Source organism: Lampris incognitus, chromosome 2 (genome assembly GCF_029633865.1).
Source record: "Lampris incognitus isolate fLamInc1 chromosome 2, fLamInc1.hap2, whole genome shotgun sequence".
In the NCBI taxonomy this organism is placed as follows: Eukaryota; Metazoa; Chordata; class Actinopteri; order Lampriformes; family Lampridae; genus Lampris; species Lampris incognitus.
In genome coordinates this window covers 81,171,870-81,183,570 of record NC_079212.1, presented here as the reverse complement: position 1 = coordinate 81,183,570, position 11,701 = coordinate 81,171,870, and the positions used below count along the sequence as shown (strand labels likewise).

Here is an 11,701-nt window from a genome sequence, read left to right as displayed (position 1 = left end):
AGAATTATTGCTTATTAGTAGTACCATCTCAATATGCTTTGCTTAGTATGGACTTTATAAGGTGGTAGTACCACAAGAACAGTTATTCTCCCTTACTAACACTTAATGAATATGGTCTGTTCTTACATAACAAAACACAAAACTACAAGTGTTCATAGTGTTAAATTACTCTAAATTAAGTTTTTGTTACTTAGAATATGTTCCCCATACTAAAGTGACATCTTGATCATTACTAATTCACTAGTAATTAAGTTTTTTTACTTAGAATATGTTCCCCATACTAAAGTGTTACCTGAAATTCTGTATGTAGTGTTCGTTGCCAATCAGAGGAAGCATCTCTTTGTCATATATGTATTGTTTATTGAGATTAACAATGAGGCGACACAATAACTCAGACGGAGAAGCACGTTGATTCAGCGTGACTGTCTTTTTACTGAATGCCTTCTTCCATGGTGTCACATGTTACATGAAGGGACATGGCATTCATGAAAGTGTATGCCATGTCCCTTCCAGTCACTCCGTGGAGGAGATGCACTCGATGTTGCAGGATAAATCAAACCGAAAGTGAGTGTTTCTACAAAGATCAGATATGCCACCGCTGCGGTAAGAAAGGCCACATTTCACGCACATGCAGAGAGAGCAAGCAGGAAAATAAAGCAGATAAACAAACAAAGAGCACGACTCCCCCTATATGTGGTAAAAGTTGATGCACAACCCCTTTTCGGGCGCGAGTGGCTGAGAAGATTGAGACTGAACTGGAGATCAATAGAAACTGTCAGATCCATACATCACATGCGGGGAGACACGTTGGAAGACGTGCTACACCGACATGCAGACATGCAGATGTATTCAAAGACGAACTGGTAACTCTGAAGGGCTGTGAAGTAGCACTGACACTGAAGCTAGAACATCAACCAAAGTTCCGTCAGGCTCGTGTGGTCCCATATGCACTCAGGCCCAAAGTGGAAGCATAACTGGAGCGCCTGCAACAACTAGGTGTTATTTCCCCAGTGCAGTTCAGTGAGTGGGCCACCCCCATTGTGCCGATCATGAAGAAAAAGGGGGGTGTACGCATCTGCGGAGATTTTAAGGTAACTGTCAACCCTGCCCTCTGTGCTGAACATTATCCTAGTCCCCGAATAGAAGATCTGTTTGCTCCCCTCCCCTGTTTGCTCCCCGGGGAGATCTCTCTCATGCTTACCTGCAGGTGCTGGTCCAGGAGGGCGAGAGAATGTTCCACTACAACCGGCTGCCATTTGGAATAATGTCAGCGCCATCGAGCTTCCAAAGAGTAACGAACCAAGTTCTTCAGGGGCTTCCTAATGTGCACTGTTTTCTGGACGACATTCTAGTGACTGGACGGGATGACGCCGATCATCTAAAAACTTGGAGACAGTGCTGAGTCGCTTGGAGAACTTTGGCCTCCAGGTGCAGAAGAAAAAGTGTGAGTTTTTCAGGAACTATCTGGGACACACCATCGACGCCACAGGCCTCCACAAATCCCCAGAAAAACTCAGGGCTACTAGTTTAGTTTAGTTTATTGTTTATTTGACAGGGACAACGCACAATTTTGCAATCGCACCAGAGTTAGCTGGCAGCTAATTTGCATCTGCATTCCCTGGGCAGGCAAACAAACAACAATTAATACAGAAGTAAAAACATAACAATACATAAGAAAACTATTGGGCAGGCAGACAAAGAACAATCAAGATAAAATAAAAACATGACAATACATCAGAAAACCAATCTCGAAAGCAATAAATACAATCTGATCTATTTAAAATAGTGGATATACATAGCAATCTGGCCTATATGACAACAACATAATATATATGGATTTAATCTATTCAGCAACAATACGTATAAATAGTAATCTGACCTGAAACATCAATGAATAACAATCTCACCTAAAATAGGACAACAGCTATAAAAATCAATCTGGAATATTCAATGGCAGGTTAATATAAATTACACACAGTCTACGGTCATGTTGCACCTGGGCTGGTTCCAGCCAGAACCCTAGGCTGTTCCTGACTAAGAAAAATATAGTAACTACTCTGAATAAAAAGCACAACAAAAACCCTGTGTGTAATCTAAAGTATGTGCAAAATATTAAAGAAAGGACATGTATTTGTGATTACACGTTTGTGCTGATTTTAACCAAAGCTTAAGACGCTTTTTAAACACCGCAAAACTGGCTGACTCTCTGACATTAGGGGGAAGGGAATTCCACTTTCCAACCACTTTTACTGAAAATGCTGATTGACCAAAAGTAGTCTTCTTAAACTGTGGTTGTTACGTATCACGAATGAAGACCAGAGGCCAGTGTAGCGAAACCCAAAAGGACAGACAGACAACAGAGCACCAGGATAACCCGAAGGGCGATTTAATGCAGGGAAGAAAAACAAACAACACTGACCAGCGGCTCTCGGTGGGTGCACTCCTCGACTCGGGGGCTGATGAGTGTTTCCTGGACTCAGAGTTTGTTGCCCAGGCTAACATCCCGCTAGAGACGCTGGAGAAGCCCATGGAGGCCTTCGCACTGGACGAGCGCTGCCTGGCCAGCGTCACCCAACGCACCCACCCTGTCTCTCTCACCATAGCAGGGAACCATGTGGAGAGACTTCGGTTCTACATCATCCAGTCCCCGTTAGTCCCTGTGATCCTAGCGTGCCCCTGGTTCATGCAGCATGAGCCACACATCGCCTGGGCCTCCGTTACCATCATGGAGTGGAGCTCCTCCTGTCATGCCCAATGTCTCCAGGCTGCTCCCACCCCATCCCCCCGACGTGCCCCTAGTGCCCCGCCTCCCGACCTCTCCTCTGTTCCCCCTGAGTACCATGAGCTAGGTGAGGTTTTCAGCAAGACCCGGGCCCAATCTCTTCCTCCTCATCGGCCTTATGACTGTGCTATCGACCTCCACTCTGGGGCACCCCTTCCCAGCAGTCGTCTGTACAGTCTGACCATCCCCGAGAAGGCTGCGATAGACGAGTACATCTCCGAGTCCTTGGCAGTGGGGCTCATTCAGCCCTCGTCCTCCCAGGTGGCAGCTGAATTCTTTTTCGTGAAGAAGAAGGACGGGGGCCTCCGACCCTGCATTGACTATCGCCAACTCAATGAGATAACCGTCAAGAACAAGTACCCCCTTCCTCTCATGAGTTCCACCCTTGAGCCCCTCACCCATGCTACAGTCTTCACTAAGCTGGACCTATGGTGTGCCTATCATCTGGTCCGGATCCGGAAGGTGGACGAGTGGAAGACAGCCTTTAAGACACCCCGGGGTCATTATAAGTACCTGGTCATGCCGTTCGGCCTCACCAACGCCCCGGCGGTATTACAGGCTCTCATGAATGACATTCTCCGCGACATGCTCGACGAGTTTGTGGTGGTCTACCTCGATGACATTCTCATCTTCTCCAGGACCCTCGAGGAACATGTCTAGCAAGTCCGCCGAGTACTCAAACGTCTCCTCCGGAACTGGCTCTTCGTCAAGGCAGAGAAGTGCCGGTTCCATTTCCCTTCCATTGACTACCTGGGCTTCGTCGTTGAGAAGGGACAGACCCGGGCCGACCCCCGCAAGATCCAGGCTGTGGTGGACTGGCCCGATCCCACATCATGGAAGGAATTACACAGCTTCCTCGGGTTTGCAAACTTCTATCGGAGGTTCATCAGGAACTACAGCCGCGCGGCAGAACCTCTCACCAGGCTGACCTCCCCCTCCCAGCCGTTCATCTGGGCCCCAGCTGCCCGCTCTGCGTTCCAGTCCCTCAAGGAGAGGTTCACCAGCGCGCCGGTCCTGCTCCACCCCGACCCCAAGAGGCAGTTCATCATGGAGGTGGACACTTCGGACACTTGGTTGGGGGCTGTCCTCTCCCAGCGGTCAGCGTCTGACCAGAAGGTCCATCCATGTGCTTTCTTCTCTCGCCAGTTCCTCCCCGCCGAGGAGAACTACGATGTCAGGAACCGGGAGCTGCTGGCAGTGGTGGCTGCTCTGGAGGAGTGGCGCCATTGGCTGGAGGGGGCGGAACAGCCGTTCACCATCTGGACTGATCATAAGAACTTGACGTTCATCTGAGCAACCAAGCGTCTCAATGGTCGGCAGGCACAGTTGGCCAGCTTCCTCAGTCAGTTTGACTTCACGCTGACTTATCGCCCCGGGTCCCGCAACACGAAGGCAGACTCCCTGTCCCGACAACACCCAGGGAGGGAGCCAGCTACAGAGGAGCCGGCTCACATCCTTCCTGAGGCCAGGGTGTTTGACGTTGTTACCTGGGGCATCGAGACCGTGGCCAGGCAGGCGTTGCGCTCCCATCCCGCCCTGAGCCACATGCTTCCACGCCGTATGTTCGTCCCGGACTCAGTCCAGTCCCGGGTTCTTCAGTGGGGCCATGCCAGTCAGTTTGCTTGCCACCCGAGTGTCCACCACACCTTCACCTTCCTGGGTCGGCGTTTCTGGTGGCCCACCATGAAGAATGACGTCAGGGACTTAGTAAAGGCCTGCTCCATCTGTGCTCGCAGCAAGGCCTCTCACCAGGCACCCGCGGGTCTGTTGCAGCCCCTCCAACTCCAAGCCAGCCCTGGTCCCATGTGGCGTTGGATTTCGCCTCCGGACTGCCTCCCTCCCAGGGTAACACTCCTGACAGTGGTGGACCGCTTCAGTAAGGGAGTGCACCTGGTGGCCCTCCCCAAACTCCCATCGGCTGCTGAGACGGCGGACCTCCTGACGAGCCACGTGTTCCGTCTCTACGGCCTTCCCCTGGACGTCGTCTCGGACCGAGGGCCCCAGTTCGTCTCCCAGGTATGGCGGGCTTTTTGTAAGGGGTTGGGTGCCTCTGTTAGTCCCTCCTCTGGATATCACCCACAGACTAACGGGCCAACCCGGTATCACGCCAAAGCGTGTAATACACAAGCCGGTCGAAACGTGTCAGTGTCACGGTTTGACTCGCTCAGGCGTGAAAAGTACATGCGTGTATAAAGGTGCAGTGCCAGCAGGGGGCGATGATTAAGAGGTGAAGCCAGGTTAGGGTTAGGGGGGTTGCATGATTTTTTTTCGTACCCGTTTTCCGGGAACTCTGCCTCTGATTGGCTAGTACTCGTTGCCTCTGTTGGTTAGGTTGGTTGAGGTTACGGTTAGGGTTAGGGTTAGCCAATCAGAGATAGCACTGTACCTTCATACACGCGTGTACTTTTCACGCCTGAGTGAGGCAAACCAAGACATTGATACGTTGGACCGGCATATGTATTACACGCTTTGGCGTGATACTGGTTTGAACGGGCAGACGGAGAGGATGAACCAGAGCGTGGAGTCTGCCCTCTGGTGCGTTGCCGCCAAGAAGCCCAGCTCCTGGAGCCGGTTCCTCCCCTGGGTCGAGTATGCCATAACTCCCTGGTCATCTCTGCCACTGGCCTCTCACCTTTTGAGGTGACCCTGGGCTACCAGCCGCCTCTCTTTGCTGTACAGGAGTCGGAAGTGGCAGTTCCCTACGTGCAGACCCATCTGAACTGGTGTCGTCGCGTCTGGGAGGTGACCAGAGCTGCTCTGCTCCGGGCAGCTGAGCGCGCCAGTCGGGGAGCAACCAACGCCGGTCCCCAGTGCCTACGTACCAACCAGGCCAAAGGGTGTGGCTGCCCTCGAAGGACCTCCCGCTTCAGTCCACCGAGAAGAAGCTGAACCCCCGGTTCGTCGGGCCCTTTGAGATCAGGAAGGTGCTCAGTCCCCCGGTGGTGAGTCTGAAGCTTCCGGCTTCCATGAAGATCCATCCTGTTTTTCATGTGTCTCGGGTTAAGCCTGTCTCCCACAGTCCTCTGATGCCTCCGGCCCCAGCTCCTCCTCCCCCTGAGATCGTGGATGGGCACCCCCAGTGGAGGGTCCGCCGGCTGATGGACGTCCGGCGCCGAGGACGGGGGTTCCAGTAGTTGTTGGACTGGGAAGGCTACGGTCCGGAGGAACGTAGCTGGGTCTGCCATCAGCTCATCCTGGACTCTGGGCTGCTCACTGAGTTTCATTGTTCCCATCCCGCCAAGCCTGGCAAGTCGCCTGGTGGCTCCCGTGGAGGGGGGGGGTACTGTTACGGCTCTCCCAGCCCTGCTCCCTTCCCAACTTTATCTCGCTGGTACGCCTGGGACCTCTGAGCAGCCACGTGGCCGCACGCTTGTCAACGGGAATGAGCTAGGCGCGCTCCGTCTAACACCTGAAGCTTGTCGGCTCATCCCGCACCTGCAGCCAATCAGCTCGTCAGGGCTGGGCTTAAGTTTGCTGGTCTCCCAGAGCTCATTGCAAGTTCGTGCTGTAACCTCCTCGGTGAAGTTATTACTCTTCCCTCCCTGTGCATTCTCTTCGAGTTTATCTCAGCCCTTGGATTTACTATTTTTTCTGTGGAGTTTTTCCCTGTGGAATCATCCTGCTGCATTCCCAATTTGGATTACCAGTGAGTTTTCTTGTACTTTCTCTGTTTGTTGTGGATTACCTGCAAAGTGGATTACTGGACTCTTTTCGTTGCCGTGCATGTTTTCTCGTTGGACCTTAAAGGGACATTTCGGTTCCTATCCCTTTGATAATGCATAGTGTAATGATATTACATTATGCATTATTTGTAAAAAAAAATAATTTAGTACTAAAATAGTATTAGCTTTGACATATGCCTAGCAATGCATATCATATGATAGTTAAGTGAAAACAAATTAAAATCTTACATAATATAACAAAGGGTTTGTACCTTTCACCAATTTCCCCATTTATATTTTGAGTCTTTTGCAGTATTTCTTAGAAGACTGTACAGTGTTTTTGTGCTGTAATTGGTAATAACTTGGTTGCTTTACTTGAGGTGAAAGAAGCCAGATGGTTTTGTTGATGCAGCCATGAGCATGTTCGCTTGGTTCTTGTGAGTTATGCGAATCTGTATTAAATGAAGAAAAACATGACTATAAAATCACAGGAAATTGACAACGTGTAATCAACATATTTGCTGTCAAAACAGCTGTCTATATCATCGGCATTTTTTTCTCCCCTTTCCATCCTAATTTGACATATTCAGGTCTCTGTTCTCCTAAAGTCCCATCCCATAATGACATGTTATCGTGGTTGTGGAGGGTGTAGACTTCTGTGTGCATCCCCCTGGGGACATGTGACACGTGCTGAGGTCATGCTATTTCCCCAGATCCCCTTCAGCTGTCCAGGAACCATATGACCTGAAGGAGTCACTAGTAGCAATGGTGAAGCAGAATACCCCCTTCTGTTCCCCACCCAGGGTTACCATCCATCCATCCATTGCATTCCCACTGATGCCTTGCTGAGCTGGAGGTTCTGAATTGAGAAGCCCATTGTTGGGATGCTAGCAAAATGATCCACTGCTCCACCTGAGCATGCTGACTTCAGCTTTTTTATTTGGTTGGAAATGAATTTTAATTGGATGCAAATTCCTTTCACATTGATCCTTAACCTAGAGATATAGTAGCTAACATCTGCTTTTTGCATCAAATGGCTTATAGAACCTTCTGTAACTTGCAGGGATTGAGGCACATTGATGTACAAGTAACCTACACCATGAGAAGTGTGTTCATTTGTAACAGTTAATCCTGGTGCCAAGCAGGGAGGGACCATGTCTCCTTTCTAAAAGCTCCAATAAAACTTGTCTTTGAAGCACCAACCAGCTGCTCACAAGCAAGGCAATCAAACCTCTAGGTCACTGAGCTAGTTGCTTTGGAATGATTGGATCATGTGCTGCTCAGAGACACATCACCAAGAATGGATCCTGTCGCTCAGGAGGCATTGGGATGTTGATGTTTCAGTCTTCCCTAAGGCCATTTAACTTTAAATTTTCAACTACTGCAGTGTACATATGCACATAAATCTACACAACGCGGAAACTGAATGCTAAGTAATACTTACAGTGCCAGGAGGCTGCATCCAGGGTTCCCCATCAATCTGCATCGGCAGGGCTTTCCTAGTTCTAGTCATGGGACAAGATGCAACTAACACATCTTCAGGAAATGTAAATATAATGTATGTATGTATGTATGTATAAATCAGTGGCAGCTGGTGCTAACAATTGTTTTTTTTTTTGGGGGGGGCTCAATTTACCTTGGCGCAGCACACCTGACAGCTGCTTTAATGTTCACACAGTCACAGAGTTATTAAGAAGGACAGTATAGCCTATAGATTTAGGCCATATTGTCGTTCTTAATAACTCTGTGACTGTGTGGACATTACAGCAGCTGTCAGGTGTGCTGCGCCAAGGTAAATTGAGCCCCCCCCCCTCAAAAAGAAACTGCTACCACCAGCCGCCACTGTTATGAATGTCTGGTTAAAGCACAATGGTCAAATAAAGTATCTCACTTGATGGTAATTTGAGAGGTCTGTGCCAGTCTGTGCCCTGCACTCTTCAATCCAGTGTAGATCTGGCCAATTTCTATGACCCCTTCTAGTCCCACCACCTCCAACCGCTTATCACTCATATCTAGAAAAGAGAAGTGAAACACAAGTCAAGGTCAAACAATATATGAAATAAACTTAATATGCCAAGTGTGTGTGTGTGCGTGTGTGTGTGTGTGTGTGTGTGTGTGTGTGTGTGTGTGTGTGTTGGAAATAGGGCTGACTCAAAATAGATCAAAATATGTCTGGTTGGACAAGCCTCACCTTGGGAGCTTATTTTAAGAAGCTCATGGTCAGTAATGACATCACAAGGCTCTTCATCACATACATCACATACATTTGTCCTTTCAGGCTTCTTTGATTCACCCCACAGATTGGAGCCACCATGCATGCTGGGTATATTGAGGATAGCTATGCCCTCCAGAGACAGGTTATTCAAGTCCAGAGGTCTTCCATGGCACTGGCAGAGGCAGATGAACAGTGTAAATATTTCATGGACTTGAAGGTCACGCTATAAATAAAAAATGAATTACTCAAAACAGTTCAAATCCGTTCACCTCAATCGTGAGACATTCTTGTAGCTTCCTGCAGGAGGAAGAGATGGACTCTGAAGTGGCAAACTCAAAATACCAAAGTTTGTTCTTCATTCTTTGATAAAACAGACAGATGAGAGGTCAGCATTGGTAATGATAACCAAGAGCTTCAACACTACGTTTGTCTCTAAAGAGATTAATGCTACGACCGTCATTACAGCTCACATGCATTCCACTTACCTACTGTTGAACCTTTGGGGGTACTTCTCTCTCATGGAGTGGAAGCGGTGAGCAATGGAGGCATTCTGTCAAGAGACACATTGACATAAAAGCCTGACTGAGTGAAGTAATATTACACATAACATATATTTTTTGGAGATTATATCATACATTTATAGTAACCTCGTTTGAATTTTAATTTTTTGGCTACTCCACTGGATTAGGTCATACACTTTGCAATCTGATGACTTTCAGTTTATATGTTACTTTTCCCCTAAGCATTTCACATATAACGTTGAATATGTAATAAAATGAAAATCCAGAGGCATTACTACAACCATCCTTAACCACAATAATCATAATTTCAGATTGTGTAAAATTATCCAAGAGTCTGGAATTTCACAGTCAAAACTGTAACCATGTCTCCCAATAATTCAATGAGAAATCATCCTATTTCTTTTTTTCAAAATTATATGTAATCTGATTACTGTGTTGAAAGAGTTACAGGAAACAGTAATACTGTAAAATGTACTCCATTTCCCTGGAATCGTTTTTTTTTATTCTTAAATTCTAAGGCTATCATTCACCACTCCAATGGAGAAATAGTTGTTTATGATCTCATAGGGCACAGGGTCTCCTGCCTCCTGGGGGTCGTCCGGTATCACCTGAATGTGCCAACGGTCCATGGACACTAACAAACTACCTTCAATCTCCTTCAGGATCTCACTCAAATCTGAACCCTCGTACCCTGCCAAAAGAGGATGACCATGACATCATCAGTGTTACAAAGTAATGTCTGACTGATGATTTACTGTTTTGAGTAAAAGCCTTACCTCCTCCCCAGCGGAGGCAGCGGGCCAAATCATTCCCTGTGCCAAGAGGTAAGACAGCAATTGCAGGATGGACCTGGAGTTCTGCTTTATCTGCAGTCCCAAAAGAGTTGATATTTTGGTAATTTCTCATCTCCATAATAATCCAGATAAAAATTGTGGTACTGTCAATCACTTCAATAAAACACCAAGATCAAACAGTACCAATAGCATCCAGAATCCAGCCTACGGTTCCATCTCCCCCACACACCAAGATTCTGTACTTGTGCACATTGCGGAAGAAATGTAACCTAGAATTTACAAAGATAATATTAATGCATAAAAAGATAAACTCAAACCAACTGTGTAATTAAACTATCCTTCTCCCTCTGAGTCCAAGACGGTCAATTGGCACTACCCCGGGGCAGGACCTCCATTGGACAGGTTGTAGATTTGTAGTGGGTTAAGTAGGTATTGGAACTTCCTCAGCACTCTGGGAAATAAAAACACTAAATTATTGTACTGAAACCGGAGCACCAAATAAAGAGTGAATATTTTCTTATATAAGATGTGAAAATGGTAAGATTATTGTTTTTTTTTCTGATATCCACATTCTGGGTGTTTACCTCTCACCCTGCTTCCCTCCACTCTTTGGGTTTACAAATACTAGTAGAGGATGGGTGTCTGGAACTGGAATAATCTGAATAAAAAGATAAAATCATATCAGATCCACAGGAACGTGAGTAACCTTTTTGTCAGATACAGCTCAGGCACATTTTACAGCAGCGGTGGGCAAACATGTGCCACCAAGAACAATGCTGCTGCAGATTTTCATCCAAAACAATCAACATACAATCACATTTCATTAAGTGACACCAGAGAGGAGAATACTACTACTACTATTAATTTCGGCTGCTCCTATTAAGGGTCACCACAGCAGATCATCCGTTTCCATCTTTTTCTGTCCTCTGCATTTTCCTCTGTCAAACCTTCCACCTGCATGTCTTCTGTCATCCATAAAACTCATCATTGGACTTCTTATTTTCCTCTTCTCTGGCAGCTCCATATTCAGCATCCTTCTCCCAATATACCGAGCATCTCTCCTCCACACATGTCCAAACCATCTCAATCATGTCTCTCTTACTTTGTCTCCAAGCCGCCCAACTTGAGCTGTCCCTCTAATATACTCGTTCCTAATCCTGTCCTTGTTCATCACTCTCAATGAAAATACTAGTATTAGCATCTTCAACTCTGCCACCTCCAGCTCCACCTACTGTCAGTGCTGAACCACAGGCTTGGACTCAAAACGCAGACTCAGTCTAAGTTCACAAAAATCAGTCCTTTTAATCGGAAAGAGGTCGGTACACAGGTGATCAGATAACAAGGCAACAGTGACCAAATCGGCAAGCGAAAGGCATGGTCGAAAACGCAAAAAACAGGTCAGGAAACTATAGGGCTTAGGAAACTCACACAAGGGATAAAATGCTGGAACGCTGTCACAAGGAACAAGACGAACTGGCAGAGAAGGAAGAGAACACTAAGACTATATACTCTGGAGGAGAGGCGACAATGAGACACAGGTGCAACACATTAGGGCAGGGCAGGTAATCACACAGGAGGGAGACACATGAGGGCAGGAAGTAAATGACCTGAAACGAGACAAGAGGTGAGTAACAAAATAAAACAGGAAGTACAAGACAAAGAACACTGGGAGAAACAAAAGATAACTTAACTATCCAGACGGGGCGTGACAGTACCCCCCCCCCCCT

The 11,701-nt window shown here is 47.3% G+C and overlaps 1 protein-coding gene across 1 annotated transcript in view; it reads right to left on the bottom strand.

Moving 5' to 3' along the window:
• Positions 1-6,815: 6,815 nt before the first annotated feature.
• Positions 6,816-11,701, bottom strand: part of dgkab (diacylglycerol kinase, alpha b) — a 201,651-nt gene continuing 196,765 nt past the window's right edge. The window contains 11 exon segments of the mRNA XM_056273361.1: positions 6,816-6,896; positions 7,889-7,949; positions 8,336-8,456; positions 8,636-8,831; positions 8,929-9,019; positions 9,145-9,209; positions 9,711-9,871; positions 9,957-10,046; positions 10,158-10,243; positions 10,351-10,425; positions 10,559-10,632. Of these exon segments, the coding sequence (XP_056129336.1) occupies positions 6,816-6,896; positions 7,889-7,949; positions 8,336-8,456; positions 8,636-8,831; positions 8,929-9,019; positions 9,145-9,209; positions 9,711-9,871; positions 9,957-10,046; positions 10,158-10,243; positions 10,351-10,425; positions 10,559-10,632 (1,101 nt within the window).